This window comes from Phallusia mammillata, chromosome 5 (genome assembly GCF_965637545.1).
Source record: "Phallusia mammillata chromosome 5, kaPhaMamm4.hap1.1, whole genome shotgun sequence".
Classification (NCBI taxonomy): domain Eukaryota; kingdom Metazoa; phylum Chordata; class Ascidiacea; order Phlebobranchia; family Ascidiidae; genus Phallusia; species Phallusia mammillata.
Window position 1 is genome coordinate 7,817,489 of NC_137256.1, and position 18,806 is coordinate 7,836,294.

At 38.1% G+C, this 18,806-nt stretch overlaps 2 protein-coding genes across 2 annotated transcripts; both read right to left on the reverse strand.

The window, feature by feature from the left end:
* Positions 1-737: 737 nt before the first annotated feature.
* Positions 738-9,361, reverse strand: LOC145228240 (uncharacterized). The gene is made up of 4 exons (XM_080093235.1): positions 9,194-9,361; positions 7,616-8,083; positions 2,167-2,260; positions 738-769 (listed from the first exon to the last, which is right to left on the reverse strand). The coding sequence occupies exons 1-4, from the start codon at positions 9,359-9,361 to the stop codon at positions 738-740; spliced, it is 762 nt and encodes a 253-aa protein (XP_079949361.1).
* A 2,938-nt stretch (positions 9,362-12,299) lies between these two features.
* Positions 12,300-16,477, reverse strand: LOC145228241 (uncharacterized). Its single transcript, XM_080093236.1, has 7 exons — positions 16,360-16,477; positions 14,722-14,894; positions 14,517-14,613; positions 13,909-14,077; positions 13,583-13,704; positions 13,169-13,438; positions 12,300-12,493 (listed from the first exon to the last, which is right to left on the reverse strand). The coding sequence occupies exons 1-7, from the start codon at positions 16,427-16,429 to the stop codon at positions 12,300-12,302; spliced, it is 1,095 nt and encodes a 364-aa protein (XP_079949362.1). The 5' UTR covers positions 16,430-16,477.
* Between the last annotated feature and the right edge of the window lie 2,329 nt (positions 16,478-18,806).

Genomic DNA, 18,806 nt, shown 5'->3' on the forward strand with positions numbered 1-18,806 from the left:
TTCCGTTGCCAACAAAACCAGGATTACATGTGCAATTAAATCCAGTATTGGTTTTAGTGCAGGTTGCATTTGAGTCACAAGTATGGTCTGTAGTATTACAAACGTCTTCACACGTCATTCCGTTGCCAACAAAACCAGGATTACATGTGCAATGGAATCCAGTATTGGTGCTAGTGCAAGTTGCATTTGAGTCACAAGTATGGTCTGTAGTATTACAAACGTTTTCACATATCATTCCGTTGCCAACAAATCCAGGATTACATGTGCAATTGAATCCAGTATTGGTTCTAGTGCAGATTGCATTTGAATCACAAGTATGGTCTGTAGTATTACAAACGTCTTCACACGTCATTCCGTTGCCAACAAAACCAGGATGACATGTGCAATTGAATCCAGTATTGGTTCTAGTGCAGGTTGCATTTGAATCACAAGTATGGTCTGTAGTATTGCAAACGTCTTCACACATCATTCCGTTGCCAACAAAACCAGGATTACATGTGCAATTAAATCCAGTATTGGTTCTAGTGCAGGTTGCATTTGAGTCACAAGTATGGTCTGTAGTATTGCAAACGTCTTCACACGTCATTCCGTTGCCAACAAAACCAGGATGACATGTGCAATTGAATCCAGTATTGGTTCTAGTGCAGGTTGCATTTGAATCACAAGTATGGTCTGTAGTATTACAAACCTCTTCACACGTCATTCCGTTGCCAACAAAACCAGGATTACATGTGCAATTAAATCCAGTATTGGTTCTTGTACAGGTTGCCTTTGAGTCACAAGTATGGTATGTAGTATTACAAACGTCTTCACACGTCATTCCGTTGCCAACAAAACCAGGATTACATGTGCAATTGAATGCAGTGTTGGTTCTAGTGCAGGTTGCATTTGAATCACAAGTATGGTCTGTAGTATTACAAACGTCTTCACACGTCATTCCGTTGCCAACAAAACCAGGATTACATGTGCAATTGAATCCAGTATTGGTTCTAGTGCAGGTTGCATTTGAATCACAAGTATGGTCTGTAGTATTACAAACCTCTTCACACGTCATTCCGTTGCCAACAAAACCAGGATTACATGTGCAATTGAATCCAGTATTGGTTCTAGTGCAGGTTGCATTTGAATCACAAGTATGGTCTGTAGTATTACAAACGTCTTCACACGTCATTCCGTTGCCAACGAAACCAGGATTACATGTGCAATTGAATCCAGTATTGGTTCTAGTGCAGGTTGCATTTGAGTCACAAGTATGGTCTGTAGTATTACAAACCTCTTCACACATCATTCCGTTGCCAACAAAACCAGGATTACATGTGCAATTAAATCCAGTATTGGTTCTTGTACAGGTGGCCTTTGAGTCACAAGTATGGTCTGTAGTATTACAAACGTCTTCACACGTCATTCCGTTGCCAACGAAACCAGGATTACATGTGCAATTGAATCCAGTATTGGTTCTAGTACAGGTTGCATTTGAGTCACAAGTATGGTCTGTAGTATTACAAACGTCTTCACACGTCATTCCGTTGCCAACAAAACCAGGATTACACGTGCAATTGAATCCAGTATTGGTTCTAGTACAAGTTGCATTTGAGTCACAAGTATGGTCTGTAGTATTACAAACCTCTTCACACATCATTCCGTTGCCAACAAAACCAGGATTACATGTGCAATTGAATCCAGTATTGGTTCTAGTGCAGGTTGCATTTGAATCACAAGTATGGTCTGTAGTATTACAAACGTCTTCACACGTCATTCCGTTGCCAACGAAACCAGGATTACATGTGCAATTGAATCCAGTATTGGTTCTAGTGCAGGTTGCATTTGAGTCACAAGTATGGTCTGTAGTATTACAAACGTCTTCACACGTCATTCCGTTGCCAACAAAACCAGGATTACATGTGCAATTGAATCCAGTATTGGTTCTAGTGCAGGTTGCATTTGAGTCACAAGTATGGTTTGTAGTATTACAAACGTTTTCACACATCATTCCGTTGCCAACAAAACCAGGATTACATGTGCAATTGAATCCAGTATTGGTTCTAGTGCAGCTTGCATTTGAATCACAAGTATGGTCTGTGGTATTACAAACGTCTTCACACGTCATTCCGTTGCCAACAAAACCAGGATGACATGTGCAATTGAATCCAGTATTGGTTCTAGTACAGGTTGCATTTGAGTCACAAGTATGGTCTGTAGTATTACAAATGTCTTCACACGTCATTCCGTTGCCAACAAAACCAGGATTACACGTGCAATTGAATCCAGTATTGGTTCTAGTACAAGTTGCATTTGAGTCACAAGTATGGTCTGTACTATTACAAACCTCTTCACACATCATTCCGTTGCCAACAAAACCAGGATTACATGTGCAATTGAATCCAGTATTGGTTCTAGTGCAGGTTGCATTTGAGTCACAAGTATGGTCTGTAGTATTACAAACGTCTTCACACGTCATTCCGTTGCCAACAAAACCAGGATTACATGTGCAATTGAATCCAGTATTGGTTCTAGTGCAGGTTGCATTTGAGTCACAAGTATGGTCTGTAGAATTACAAACGTTTTCACACATCATTCCGTTGCCAACAAAACCAGGATTACATGCGCAATTGAATCCAGTATTGGTTCTAGTGCAGGTTGCATTTGAATCACAAGTATGGTCTGTAGTATTACAAACGTCTTCACACGTCATTCCGTTGCCAACGAAACCAGGATTACACGTGCAGTTAAATCCAGTATTGGTTCTAGTACAGGTTGCATTTGAATCGCAAGTATGGTCTGTAGTATTACAAACGTCTTCACAGGTCATTCCGTTGCCAACGAAACCAGGATGACATGTGCAATTAAATCCAGTATTGGTTCTAGTGCAGGCTGCATTTGAATCACAAGTATGGTCTGTAGTATTACAAACGTCTTCACACGTCATTCCGTTGCCAACAAAACCAGGATTGCATGTGCAATTAAATCCAGTATTGGTTCTAGTGCAGGCTGCATTTGAATCACAAGTATGGTCTGTAGTATTACAAACGTCTTCACACGTCATTCCGTTGCCAACAAAACCAAGATTACATGTGCAATTGAATCCAGTATTGGTTCTAGTACAGGTTGCATTTGAGTCACAAGTATGATCTGTAGTATTACAAACGTCTTCACACTTCATTCCGTTGGCAACAAAACCAGGATTACATGTGCAATTGAATCCAGTATTGGTTCTAGTGCAGGTTGCATTTGAGTCACAAGTATGGTCTGTAGTATTACAAACGTCTTCACACGTCATTCCGTTGCCAACAAAACCAGGATTACATGTGCAATTAAATCCAGTACTGGATCTAGTACAGGTTGCATTTGAGTCACAAGTATGGTCTGCTGTATTACAAACCTCTTCGCACATCATTCCGTTGCCAACAAAACCAGGATTACATGTGCAATTAAATCCAGTGTTGGTTCTAGTGCAGGTTGCATTTGAATCACAAGTATGGTCTGTAGTATTACAAACGTCTTCACACGTCATTCCGTTGCCAACAAAACCAGGATTACATGTGCAATTAAATCCAGTATTGGTTATAGTGCAGGTTGCATTTGAATCGCAAGTATGGTCTGTAGTATTACAAACGTCTCCACACGTCATTCCGTTGCCAACAAAACCAGGATTACATTTGCAATTGAATCCAGTATTGGTTCTAGTGCAGCTTGCATTTGAATCACAAGTATGGTCTGTAGTATTGCAAACGTCTCCACACGTCATTCCGTTGCCAACAAAACCAGGATTACATGTGCAATTGAATCCAGTATTGGTTCTAGTACAGGTTGCATTTGAGTCACAAGTATGGTCTGTAGTATTACAAACGTCTTCACACGTCATTCCGTTGCCAACAAAACCAGGATTACATGTGCAATTAAATCCAGTACTGGATCTAGTACAGGTTGCATTTGAGTCACAAGTATGGTCTGCTGTATTACAAACCTCTTCGCACATCATTCCGTTGCCAACAAAACCAGGATTACATGTGCAATTAAATCCAGTGTTGGTTCTAGTGCAGGTTGCATTTGAATCACAAGTATGGTCTGTAGTATTACAAACGTCTTCACACGTCATTCCGTTGCCAACAAAACCAGGATTACATGTGCAATTAAATCCAGTATTGGTTCTAGTGCAGGTTGCATTTGAATCGCAAGTATGGTCTGTAGTATTACAAACGTCTCCACACGTCATTCCGTTGCCAACAAAACCAGGATTACATTTGCAATTGAATCCAGTATTGGTTCTAGTGCAGGTTGCATTTGAATCACAAGTATGGTCTGTAGTATTGCAAACGTCTCCACACGTCATTCCGTTGCCAACAAAACCAGGATTACATGTGCAATTGAATCCAGTATTGGTTCTAGTACAGGTTGCATTTGAGTCACAAGTATGATCTGTAGTATTACAAACGTCTTTACACGTCATTCCGTTGCCAACAAAACCAGGATTACATGTGCAATTGAATCCAGTATTGGTTCTAGTGCAGGTTGCATTTGAGTCACAAGTATGGTCTGTAGTATCACAAACGTCCTTACACGTCATTCCGTTGCCAACAAAACCAGGATTACATGTACAATTGAATCCAGTATTGGTTCTAGTGCAGGTTGCATTTGAATCACAAGTATGGTCTGTAGTATTACAAACGTCTTCACACGTCATTCCGTTGCCAACAAAACCAGGATTACATGTGCAATTAAATCCAGTATTGGTTCTAGTGCAAGTTGCATTTGAATCACAAGTATGGTCTGTAGTATTACAAACGTCTTCACACATCATTCCGTTGCCAACAAAACCAGGATTACATGTGCAATTAAATCCAGTATTGGTTCTAGCGCAGGTTGCATTTGAGTCACAAGTATGGTCTTTAGTATTACAAACGTCTTCACACGTCATTCCGTTGCCAACAAAACCAGGATTACATGTGCAATTAAATCCAGTGTTGGTTCTAATGCAAGTTGCATTTGAGTCACAAGTATGGTCTGTAGTATTACAAATGTCTTCACACGTCATTCCGTTGCCAACAAAACCAGGATTACATGTGCAATTGAATCCAGTATTGGTTCTAGTGCAGGTTGCATTTGAGTCACAAGTATGGTCTGTAGTATTACAAACGTCTTCACACGTCATTCCGTTGCCAACAAAACCAGGATTACATGTGCAATTAAATCCAGTACTGGATCTAGTACAGGTTGCATTTGAGTCACAAGTATGGTCTGCTGTATTACAAACCTCTTCGCACATCATTCCGTTGCCAACAAAACCAGGATTACATGTGCAATTAAATCCAGTATTGGTTCTAGTACAGGTTGCATTTGAATCACAAGTATGGTCTGTAGTATTACAAACGTCTTCACACGTCATTCCGTTGCCAACAAAACCAGGATTACATGTGCAGTTAAATCCAGTATTGGTTCTAGTGCAGCTTGCATTTGAATCGCAAGTATGGTCTGTAGTATTGCAAACGTCTTCACACGTCATTCCGTTGCCAACAAAACCAGGATTACATGTGCAATTGAATCCAGTATTGGTTCTAGTGCAGATTGCATTTGAATCACAAGTATGGTCTGTAGTATTGCAAACGTCTCCACGCGTCATTCCGTTGCCAACAAAACCAGGATTACATGTGCAATTGAATCCAGTATTGGTTCTAGTACAGGTTGCATTTGAGTCACAAGTATGATCTGTAGTATTACAAACGTCTTCACACGTCATTCCGTTGCCAACAAAACCAGGATTACATGTGCAATTAAATCCAGTATTGGTTCTAGTGCAAGTTGCATTTGAGTCACAAGTATGGTCTGTAGTATTACAAACGTCTTCACACATCATTCCGTTGCCAACAAAACCAGGATTACATGTGCAATTAAATCCAGTATTGGTTCTAGCGCAGGTTGCATTTGAGTCACAAGTATGGTCTTTAGTATTACAAACGTCTTCACACGTCATTCCGTTGCCAACAAAACCAAGATTGCATGTGCAATTAAATCCAGTATTGGTTCTAGTACAGGTTGCATTTGAGTCACAAGTATGGTCTGTAGTATTACAAACGTCTTCACACGTCATTCCGTTGCCAACAAAACCAGGATTACACGTGCAATTAAATCCAGTGTTGGTTCTAATGCAAGTTGCATTTGAGTCACAAGTATGGTCTGTAGTATTACAAATGTCTTCACACGTCATTCCGTTGCCAACAAAACCAAGATTACATCTACAATTAAATCCAGTATTGGTTCTAGTGCAGGTTGCATTTGAGTCACAAGTATGGTTTGTAGTATTACAAACGTCTTCACACGTCATTCCGTTGCCAACGAAACCAGGATTACATGTGCAATTGAATCCAGTATTGGTTCTAGTGCAGGTTGCATTTGAGTCACAAGTATGGTCTGTAGTATTACAAACGTCTTCACACGTCATTCCGTTGCCAACAAAACCAAGATTACATGTACAATTGAATCCAGTATTGGTTCTAGTGCAGGTTGCATTTGAGTCACAAGTATGGTTTGTAGTATTACAAACGTCTTCACACGTCATTCCGTTGCCAACAAAACCAAGATTACATGTGCAATTAAATCCAGTATTGGTTCTAGTGCAAGTTGCATTTGAGTCACAAGTATGGTCTGTAGTATTACAAACGTCTTCACACATCATTCCGTTGCCAACAAAACCAGGATTACATGTGCAATTAAATCCAGTATTGGTTCTAGTGCAAGTTGCATTTGAGTCACAAGTATGGTCTGTAGTATTACAAACGTCTTCACACATCATTCCGTTGCCAACAAAACCAGGATTACATGTGCAATTAAATCCAGTATTGGTTCTAGCGCAGGTTGCATTTGAGTCACAAGTATGGTCTTTAGTATTACAAACGTCTTCACACGTCATTCCGTTGCCAACAAAACCAAGATTGCATGTGCAATTAAATCCAGTATTGGTTCTAGTGCAGGTTGCATTTGAGTCACAAGTATGGTCTGTAGTATTACAAACGTCTTCACACGTCATTCCGTTACCAACAAAACCAGGATTACATGTGCAATTGAATCCAGTATTGGTTCTAGTACAGGTTGCATTTGAGTCACAAGTATGGTCTGTAGTATTACAAACGTCTTCACACGTCATTCCGTTGCCAACGAAACCAGGATTACATGTGCAATTAAATCCAGTATTGGTTCTAGTACAGGTTGCATTTGAATCACATGTATGGTCTGTAGTGTTACAAATGTCTTCACACGTCATTCCGTTGCCAACAAAACCAGGATTACATGTGCAATTAAATCCAGTGTTGGTTCGAATGCAAGTTGCATTTGAGTCACAAGTATGGTCTGTAGTATTACAAATGTCTTCACACGTCATTCCGTTGCCAACAAAACCAGGATTACACGTGCAATTAAATCCAGTGTTGGTTCTAATGCAAGTTGCATTTGAGTCACAAGTATGGTCTGTAGTATTACAAATGTCTTCACACGTCATTCCGTTGCCAACAAAACCAAGATTACATGTACAATTGAATCCAGTATTGGTTCTAGTGCAGGTTGCATTTGAGTCACAAGTATGGTTTGTAGTATTACAAACGTCTTCACACGTCATTCCGTTGCCAACGAAACCAGGATTACATGTGCAATTAAATCCAGTGTTGGTTCTAATGCAAGTTGCATTTGAGTCACAAGTATGGTCTGTAGTATTACAAATGTCTTCACACGTCATTCCGTTGCCAACAAAACCAGGATTACACGTGCAATTAAATCCAGTGTTGGTTCTAATGCAAGTTGCATTTGAGTCACAAGTATGGTCTGTAGTATTACAAATGTCTTCACACGTCATTCCGTTGCCAACAAAACCAGGATTACACGTGCAATTAAATCCAGTGTTGGTTCTAATGCAAGTTGCATTTGAGTCACAAGTATGGTCTGTAGTATTACAAATGTCTTCACACGTCATTCCGTTGCCAACAAAACCAAGATTACATGTACAATTGAATCCAGTATTGGTTCTAGTGCAGGTTGCATTTGAGTCACAAGTATGGTTTGTAGTATTACAAACGTCTTCACACGTCATTCCGTTGCCAACGAAACCAGGATTACATGTGCAATTAAATCCAGTGTTGGTTCTAATGCAAGTTGCATTTGAGTCACAAGTATGGTCTGTAGTATTACAAACGTCTTCACACGTCATTCCGTTGCCAACGAAACCAGGATTACATGTGCAATTAAATCCAGTATTGGTTCTAGTACAGGTTGCATTTGAATCACATGTATGGTCTGTAGTATTACAAATGTCTTCACACGTCATTCCGTTGCCAATAAAACCAGGATTACATGTGCAATTAAATCCAGTGTTGGTTCTAATGCAAGTTGCATTTGAGTCACAAGTATGGTCTGTAGTATTACAAATGTCTTCACACGTCATTCCGTTGCCAACAAAACCAGGATTACACGTGCAATTAAATCCAGTGTTGGTTCTAATGCAAGTTGCATTTGAGTCACAAGTATGGTTTGTAGTATTACAAACGTCTTCACACGTCATTCCGTTGCCAACAAAACCAGGATTACATGTGCAATTGAATCCAGTATTGGTTCTAATGCAAGTTGCATTTGAATCACAAGTATGGTTTGTAGTATTACAAATGTCTTCACACGTCATTCCGTTGCCAACAAAACCAGGATTACATGTGCAATTAAATCCAGTGTTGGTTCTAATGCAAGTTGCATTTGAGTCACAAGTATGGTCTGTTGTATTACAAATGTCTTCACACGTCATTCCGTTGCCAACAAAACCAGGATTACACGTGCAATTAAATCCAGTGTTGGTTCTAATGCAAGTTGCATTTGAGTCACAAGTATGGTCTGTAGTATTACAAATGTCTTCACACGTCATTCCGTTGCCAACAAAACCAGGATTACACGTGCAATTAAATCCAGTGTTGGTTCTAATGCAAGTTGCATTTGAGTCACAAGTATGGTCTGTAGTATTACAAATGTCTTCACACGTCATTCCGTTGCCAACAAAACCAGGATTACACGTGCAATTAAATCCAGTGTTGGTTCTAATGCAAGTTGCATTTGAGTCACAAGTATGGTCTGTAGTATTACAAATGTCTTCACACGTCATTCCGTTGCCAACAAAACCAGGATTACATGTGCAATTAAATCCAGTATTGGTTCTAGTACAGGTTGCATTTGAATCACATGTATGGTCTGTAGTATTACAAATGTCTTCACACGTCATTCCTGTGCCAACAAAACCAGGATTACATGTGCAATTAAATCCAGTGTTGGTTCTAATGCAAGTTGCATTTGAATCACATGTATGGTGTGTAGTATTACAAATGTCTTCACACGTCATTCCGTTGCCAACAAAACCAAGATTACATGTACAATTGAATCCAGTATTGGTTCTAGTGCAGGTTGCATTTGAGTCACAAGTATGGTTTGTAGTATTACAAACGTCTTCACACGTCATTCCGTTGCCAACGAAACCAGGATTACATGTGCAATTAAATCCAGTGTTGGTTCTAATGCAAGTTGCATTTGAGTCACAAGTATGGTCTGTAGTATTACAAATGTCTTCACACGTCATTCCGTTGCCAACAAAACCAGGATTACATGTGCAATTAAATCCAGTGTTGGTTCTAATGCAAGTTGCATTTGAGTCACAAGTATGGTCTGTAGTATTACAAATGTCTTCACACGTCATTCCGTTGCCAACAAAACCAAGATTACATGTACAATTGAATCCAGTATTGGTTCTAGTGCAGGTTGCATTTGAGTCACAAGTATGGTTTGTAGTATTACAAACGTCTTCACACGTCATTCCGTTGCCAACGAAACCAGGATTACATGTGCAATTAAATCCAGTGTTGGTTCTAATGCAAGTTGCATTTGAGTCACAAGTATGGTTTGTAGTATTACAAACGTCTTCACACATCATTCCATTTCCAATATACCCAGGATTACATGTACATTGGAAGCTTCCAAAAGTGTTGGTGCAATTGGCATTCGCATTGCAGTTATGCATTATTTCACATTCATCAAGATCTGTAAATAATAATTTTACCTGATTGTCATGCTTAAATTGTAAAGTAGTACAAATAAAAAATAAATAAGTGCCATACTGATTGTTAATGTACAACTGCATAGGATAACTTACAAACGTAAACCCCATTATCTAAGGATCAACTACTGGCGTAAATTGCCATTATATGTCGTAATACGTATGGCCTCTTGCAGTTCGGTAACCAATTATATTATGTCCTCTTACTGACCTATTTCAACATTTTATCGTTTTGTTCAAAAACAATCCGTTGCACATATAAAAATCGTGATTTGATCAGTTAAATTTGTAAACAGTACTACCCCACATGTCTTCAAATTACTATACTTTATTGTAATCCATCTATTATAAGTAAGTGATGTATCGGTAAAAAGTTTTCCCCTAGTTGCAAAGTTTTCTGCCGGATCCAATGTTGTAAGAGCAACTGTCGTGTAACATTTTGTTGTGATTAACTGACGCAGTCTGCTACATTAATTACACTCAATATTGATTCTTAAGTGGGCGCTGTAGATCAAATGGGCGATTGGGGAGCGATGAGGGAAAGCCGATAAAAAATACACAATACTTGCTATATTGATTTTGCAGGTTTCAAAACTAACAGCAGTTTTGAAATCGCAAACCGAACCTAAATCCCTTAAAACTAAAACCGGTTTGAAATCCACAAACCGGTTCGGAACGGGTAATTTGCCCTAACCGGAGAAAACCCGAATCCGCAAACACAGATTTTTTAAACCTGAACCGAACACAAACCCCTTAAAAAAAAAAAAGTGAACACGGACCCAACATGAACCCATATGACAAGCGGTTCGACTCCCTGATTTTAAGGACTTGTGGGTAGGCCTACATCGTTTCGTCAACCGTAAATAAGTCCCCGGATGAGAACAACAGGTTTAAACCTTGTTGAACGCGAATCACATTTCTCGTGGCATCAATTTTACGCACCAGTTATCACTCTGAAACTATTAAGTGTTCGGGTTGTGGATATTGTTCCGTCAAAGCTCCTGAACCTCGCCGTTACATTCACCACAGTTATGCTGTCAACATTTAAACCCTCCAAACGCACCTGAAACAAAACGAGTCATGTCAAAGAGAAAATAGGCTACTTTAAACTAGAAAAATGTCATAGGGAAGCCTACACAGTGAAAATGAAAAAGTTTTTATCCACATACTCCAAACATTAGACCATAAAGATTTTTCAGTGGTCCACAGAGCTCTTTGAACTTGTAATATTTCATAACAAACGGTAGCTGAAATTACCAATGTTCAATCCTCCGTATGTTATTATTATGACGATGTATCGTGCCGTACATTATAAATACCTGATTGAAAATAGTTAACTTTGCGACTAAATAATCAGATTTATGATTTTTGAAAATGGAGTAAAACCTAAAACAACAATTTAAGCACTATTGACTTGCACAATTTTGCTTTGCATGTATATATTCTCTAAACTGGTGATAATTTTTCACTGGTTAAGAAACACTGCACTGGAAAGTACAACCAAGACAGTATTTTCAATGTTCTTAAAGTGCTGGACAAAAAAATACCGTCAAAAAGTTGGAGCCATCAATGTTAGATTCTTCAAGGGAATTGTTAATTATTGTTCCATTTGATCCTACATATTGGAAGTTGTATTCGGTAACTCTCTCCAGGATGGTAGATGAAAATGAAACTCTGGCAGCTGCACCAGTGTTTTCGGATACACTGTCAAAGCTCACATGGGGCAGTGGAGCATCGTCTGTAAAAAAGGGGATATTTTAATATGCTTTAAAAAATAGTACCTATTGGATGAATTTCAATTACTTTGGTAATGCATACGTATTTTGCAAACGGTTAAACACTTCAGAGTTACAGTTTACAGGCTGTAATTACACGTGACTTTTGTCCAGTGGTGAGATTCAGCCGGTTCGCACCTGTTCCATAGAACCGTCTCACGAAATTTATGAGATCAGCAAACCGGTTAGCATTAATGGTTACTGTCAATAGACTTTTTGCAACAAAACCGGCAAAACAATTGAATCCCACCACTGCTTTTGTCCCTATCGCTCGTACACTACACAAAGGTAATCTCAATTTAATGAGCAATTTAAAACCCATACCATTGCAGTAAACTATCTCCGAACCAAATATACCCGCAGTAAATATTGAGCCCATGTAGCATATATTGTACACAGCTCAACAAAATAAATTAAAATTCTTTGGCGTCTAGAAAATTATACTGCTGTGTCTTTTAAACTGCAAAGTATGTACCAGTCGTGTGAAATATGGCGAAAAAATTTCCAAAATGTTTTCTGTCTGTCAACTCATAAATCCTCCTGAAGAACGGATGCATGTTTTCACAATCCCGTACTAAGTTGTTTTGTCCTATACCGTACAAGGTGTTTGGTTCCAGAGTAAAAACCGTTACATCATCCACTGCAATACCTAAATAGTAGGTAGACAGATAACCCAACAAAGCCAATCTGGGTTGCTTTTTTACATGAGCGTCATGGAAACATATAACATGTTGAAAGATAAGCTGTTTTGGATAAAAAATAAATCAGACATGTTCAACTAAATCGAAAAATGTTAATGGTTTTGTTGTAGGCTCTGTTAGTTTTTAATGGTCAGGCAATTTTTAATACAATTTATGTAACCAGGTGGACAAATCAAAAAAGGTGGACAAATCAAAAATTGATACGAATTTTATAATAATTTTCAATATCTGGTCACAAATTTTCAACATCTGGTCACAAATTAAACATTTAATTTTTTTAGCCCCTCCAAATAACTTACTTGTATCAAGAAAATCGATAAAATCAAAAGTATGTGAAATTCGTCCTAGTGATGGAAATGTAAAGTTTTCTCTTGGTCCTTGATTTGTAAACAAAAGCCAATTACGCAGGTCTGGAAAGCGTAGACAGCTGAAGACCGGGTCGTAGAAATATATCGGTGCATTTCGAAACAATAAAAAAACGTCATATCTTGTTGATGTTACTAAAAAAACATTTAAATGAAACAATTAGTTAAAAGTAATAAAACAGAACAAAGCAGTGTATCAATTCAATGCAAGCAACTTTGTTTTTGAACATTTCATAGTTCCAGAGAAACGCAATTTACCTTCATTTCGCACTTGATTATTTTTGTACAATAAAGTGTCAGGAATCTTCAGCGTATCGTTGTCTGGTGCTGATGGTTCGTTAACAAGTATCTCATAATGGCTAAAAGTAGATACCGTCAAGTTATCGAATGTTATTAGGTTTGCACTGTGAACATTTGAGTTGTTGGCATAAGCGGCATTAATTGTATCTTGAATTTGTTGTGTCATGGTTTCGAGGTCAGCAGGGTTACTTGCATTAAATGCGACTCTGCCAAATGCCGAATGTCGCTCTGAAAATGCATGGAGTTAGTTTACCTAGGGTAATAGAGCAACTTGTTTTAACAAATTGTATGAAAACATAGGAATGGTAATAAACAAAACTATTTGTAAACTCAAACACAAAAGGCGCAAATTAAAGTAATTTGACACCGCACCTGTTGTGAAAGTAAAATAGGCGCCATAAGGACTTTGTTCAGCGCTGAAGTTCAAGGAACCATAAACTTGAGCCACACGAACTTGAACCTGGTATTTTGTGTTGGCATCCAGCGAAGTTAATCTGGAATGGAAAAAACCTTTGCATAACAAAAAATGTTTCGCCAAAAAAGTATAATGTGATTCGCGTTTAATTCAGACTATTTACTATTTAAAAAAAAATAATTAAACGATGCCATTAGGTACCGCGTCTGGCGTTGTTAGCACAGATTACAGCTTCCTGCATGCTGTATAAACAATAACAAAATTATTTACTAATCCCTCTTACATTGCAACATATGCGTATGATCCGTTTGCACAAGTGCAATTCTCCACAACTCCTGTTCTCATGTTTGTGTGTCTGACTTCCCATGCAGTTGCGCCTGGCGTCTTTTCGAACATCACCACAGCAAAGGTAGGTCTCGGTAGAATGTATCCGATCGTGACGCCAGCGGGTGCTGAAAATATGTAAAGAGTAGCATCCGAGGGTACATGGCTACACCTATAGGCATTAAATCATAGTAAACTGAAAATTTCGGTACTCTTAAATCAGTCTGTAATTTTCGTTTTGCAAATTTAGTATAAATAATGTCGATTAAAATGTAATCTTTTATTGCCTAAACAACTTGTAGATGTATGTTTATTTAGAACTGAGGATGCCATTCAATCGGCGAAAACGATATTGTTTATGTTAGGCTGCATTGCAATACGAAAATCATAAACTTTAGCATCATTCAAATCACTACACGCTCGACTTGATAACCAACGGGTTTTTATCGGTGTCCTTGCTGTCTTTCGAAACCGTTTAACAACGACAATTGGATAAAGTGACAAAGCAAATAAGATTTGAAACATATTAATTGGTTAAAGTGTCACAAAGTTTTAGATTTGACATACCTGTCCGGACAAAACTATTAGGACTTTGTACGTTTTGACCACCCACAGTCGCTTGCAATATAACTTCGAAGACCATGTTACTTGATACTCCAGAAACCTGTAAATACAACAAAATCTGAAACATTTTTGAACAGACAAGAAATACGACAACTCTTTTCTCTAACAAAGGCAAGTTTGCTAACAATATTTTTGAAGATAAACCCACCTGCTGAGAAGTCATGTCAGTGGTTAAAGAAAGAGAATTAAAACTGCTTGGATCGGAGCGATGCATTGGTGCGTACAATAGTTGCGCATTTGTGGTTCCAGTTATGTCGAAGAAAGCCGTAAATCCATGAAAGTTCACGTTTCCAAACCAAGCCGCACTGAGACTCTGGGCGTCTGCATAAAAGTTACATAAAAACACGTGCTTGACCTTGTAATTATTAACTTAATAATTATGGGCCCCCGTGCGGTGCACCGGCTTCACCCCCCTTATGTGGGGCCTGAATATTGTACATAAAAATTAGGTCCTATAAAACATAAAAGACGGTCTTGATCTTTTAAAAGGATAAACGTGTTTTTTGGCATTTACTAAGACCCTCAAAATGATAGACTGACTTTTTTAACGGTAGATCAACTTTTTTAAAGCACTCCCCCTTTTCCCTCATGCCGATGTGTACATAATTATTTGATAGCTTATGCATGTGTCAAAATTTGTCCCCGTTGCAATTTTTTTTTGCCGGTGCCCGTGATTGCTTGGACAACTTCCCGGCATATTAATACCAGCGCTTTATAAATTGAGGCGGCAACATGCTTTCACCGGAAACCGCCAGAAGCTTAAAATATTTCTACAACCTTATGTGATGACGGATCTAACGACTGTATAAGCGAAATTTGTCATGAAAATGAGTGCCCTGCGACAAGGTAGTCTTATTTCAGTTTTTAAGTAACAAAAGGCAATTGTTCGAGCACAATTTCATCATTGCTTTAGTCTTGCATGTGACGTAATAATTGTGTGTCAATCCCACGCGAGACAATATTGCGGGAAAGTAGTTAAAATTTATCCTGCCTGTTGTTGTGAAAATACTTTTCAAAAAAAATAAAACTGTTAAGTTTTTGTTTTCGTTTTTGAAGGTTTTAACAATATTATTGTTCTTGGATATAAACTACGGTTAAAAAACCAAAAAGTTTTGGGAACCACTGATGTAGCCTATAGACTGAATACGAGCGGTCTTTAATCAACAATTATAACTTACATCTATGACAGGGCTGCCACTCTAGATATTTTATAGCTAACTTAGATCTAGATTTTGGTTAAGCCTAGATGTAAAATTTGGGATCTAGATGATGGCTATAAAATCTAGTTGTATGTTTTACCGTTTGTAAAGACTGTAGGAACCGTGCTAATACAAATGTTCCACCAAGATAACCACAAAAGTCTCAACGCTATCACTGCATCAGAAAACGTAGACTGATGAAAAGGAAGAAATAAGCTTCTTTAACATCTAATATAGAGCAATTTATATCAAAACCTTCATATGTGTTGTTGTTTGGCTAATATATTACAATAAATTGGATTGTTTTATGCTTAGATACGTGTTTGGGTGTTTCGTTTTTCAATCTAGATGTTTCTAGATATTTTTTGAGGCAAAACTAGATGTTTTCATTCAAACAAAAGTGGCAGCCCTGATCTATGATTTTTTTTTATTATTGTATTTTTCGACAATCAGGCGGCAGTCCGAGAACTGAAAATTGCCCATGGTCGTTCACGCGATTCGAACCCAGGATACTCCCGGGGACGAAACCCGATCAGGTTTTGACGAAACCTGATCTATGATTAAACACTACTTCAAATGAGACTTACTTGCGGCAGTTGGCATTTTGCTACTTAGGACGATGAAGCAAGCTACCTTCCAGTAAGCGTAACGCCACATATTCCTACGCAACCAAATTTACAGGATGTTGTAATTTCTTAAACATCGATACCTTAAAAATAAGGAAAAGGTGTCAGGCCTTGTTGAATGTCCTATTTGATAAATAACGCCTGTGGATATAAAAGTCAGAATATGAAAACAAGAACAATTACATTTAAACTCCAGAAAAACTATGGTGTATCAATCCATACCAACAGCTGACTATTGAAAATATAAATATTGCTGTAAAATAACACCCGTTGAAGAAAGAGTAAACTTCTGTATGAAATTCCCCTACACGTTTTAGTTGCCGCAACAAACCATGCGTAAAAACCACTTTGCCCTTTATACCTTTTCAGTCGTAACCCAATACACGTGTTTTCCATATTTGTGCAAATTACAGCTTGGATATACTAAATGATGCGAAAAAGCCCATGGTTGGCCTAACAACGTTGTAAGCAGATAGGCTAAACAGCGTATCGTAAAGGTCGAAAGTTAGAAAAGTGCCCGCATACTGGGATTTTCCGAATATTTTAATGGGTTGCATTTGTTTAAAGACCTCTGCTATTAATAATAGCCTATTTTAACTAAAAGTCACAAAACGGATACGGTAACGTTTTTGCGCTAACAACGAAAACGCTACCAAGTCACTCAACCAAACTGTCTTTGTCTTGTCATAAGGGATAGAAGTTGACAAACAAAATATCACTGCGGTGGCAGACAAACAGTAACAGGGATTTAGGCCATCACTATTAATTGTCTGTCATTTCGTTGTAGTTTTTTTACAAGCATTCTGTTAGGCTTAACTTAGTCAAACCAATAACATTTAGAAGCCAAGGTTGTGTGCTCTATCCCCATTTTGGCAAATTGTGTTTTTTTAAACAAGGTTAAACGTAATTTAAGTCACTAACTCTGCCCAGTAAAAAACAAACTAGCAATGTGACAGACAAGTCAAAGACGCACTCTTTACAGCCATGGCGGATTTTTTTTTGCTGCTCGAATCGAGGATAAAAACAAAGTAAATATATTGGTTCAGGTTGTATTTTTACAAAATATTTACATTTGCAAGTGAACCCAATCTACTTTGAAAACCTAAAAACGATTTATCCTCAGTTTTTTACATGTGTGCAATACAGTAGATTGAACTTAAACATGCACTGTTCAAAAGTAAGCAATAAGCTGTAAGAACATGCCTTTGAGATAAATGGAACTACTTTGAAGTGGTTTAAAAAACAGGCTTATCATATTGTCTAGGATGTGCTTTTAAAGTATTCAAGTCTCTATAAACGTTATCAGATAAAAAATGTGCAATTAGGAAAGGTATTCTGTTAAGAAATACTGTACAAAATTTTGCTACAGAAAAAACACAGATGCAACATAAAAAGCAAACATATTTACATGCTGAACGACAAACTTTGTCAATTTTTGCCTTGTGATTATTAGAGCACTCTTTGGCATTTCATGGGCTGTTGCAACCCCGTTCTTCCTTGAGTGCAGTAACTGCAGGTAATACTTTCTCTAGTGCTGTCATGACTTCTTTTGTTTGTGCTGCACTCGTGTCTTTACCTGTTCTTGGTCGTTGTAGTGTTGTAGGTCGTTTTCTGCATCTCTCATCCTCTTCCAGCGATGAAACTTCTTCCATTATGGACACCACAATTTTTTTCAACATATTCCTGACAGTGGCTGTAGGAATACAACTACGCTCAGAAGAGATGAACAAATCTTCACAAAATACACCATTTCCAGTAAACCCAGGATTGCATGCACAGTTGAATCCATCATCAGTCGTAATGCATGTTGCGTTTTTATGGCAATTTTGCTCAGGAGATAAACAAATATCTTGGCAAAATCAGCCATTTCCGAAATAACCCGGATTGCAATTACACTCAAAACTTCCATTTGTATTGAGGCAATCTGCATTTGTGTCACATGGAAAGGAAAAACATTCATTTATATCATCACAACCAAGTCCACTAAAACTGTAACCAAAATTGCAAGTGCATGCAAAACTTCCATCCAAATTGATACATTCTGCATTTGTGTCACATGGTGAACTTAAACATTCATCGATATCACTGCAATTAAATCCATTTCCATTGTAACCAGTATTGCAAAGGCACTCAAAACTTCCATCTGTATTGCTACATTCTGCATTTGTGTCACATGGTGAACTTAAACATTCATCGATATCATTGCAATTAAATCCATTTCCATTGTAACCAGTATTGCAAAGGCACTCAAAACTTCCATCTGTATTGCTACATCCTGCATTTGTGTCACATGGTGAACTTAAACATTCATCGATATCATTGCAATTAAATCCATTTCCATTATAACCAGTATTGCAAAGGCACTCAAAACTTCCATCTGTATTGCTACATCCTGCATTTGTGTCACA

Bases quoted from the DNA above. Each gene is read 5' to 3' on its own strand.
- LOC145228240 (XM_080093235.1), bottom strand. From the start codon at position 9,361: ATGACGTGTGAAGACATTTGTAATACTACACACCATACATGTGATTCA. The intron at 2,261-7,615 runs GGCAACGGAATG...AATACTGGATTC, and splicing joins CATGTAATCCTGGTTTCGTT to AATTGCACGTGTAATCCTGG. The intron at 770-2,166 runs GTACTAGAACCA...TGTGACTCAAAG, and splicing joins TTGTGACTCAAATGCAACCT to GCAACCTGTACAAGAACCAA.
- LOC145228241 (XM_080093236.1), bottom strand. From the start codon at position 16,429: ATGTGGCGTTACGCTTACTGGAAGGTAGCTTGCTTCATCGTCCTAAGT. The intron at 14,614-14,721 runs GTGGGTTTATCT...TTGTATTTACAG, and splicing joins CTGACATGACTTCTCAGCAG to GTTTCTGGAGTATCAAGTAA. The intron at 14,078-14,516 runs GTATGTCAAATC...ACATATTTTCAG, and splicing joins TAATAGTTTTGTCCGGACAG to CACCCGCTGGCGTCACGATC.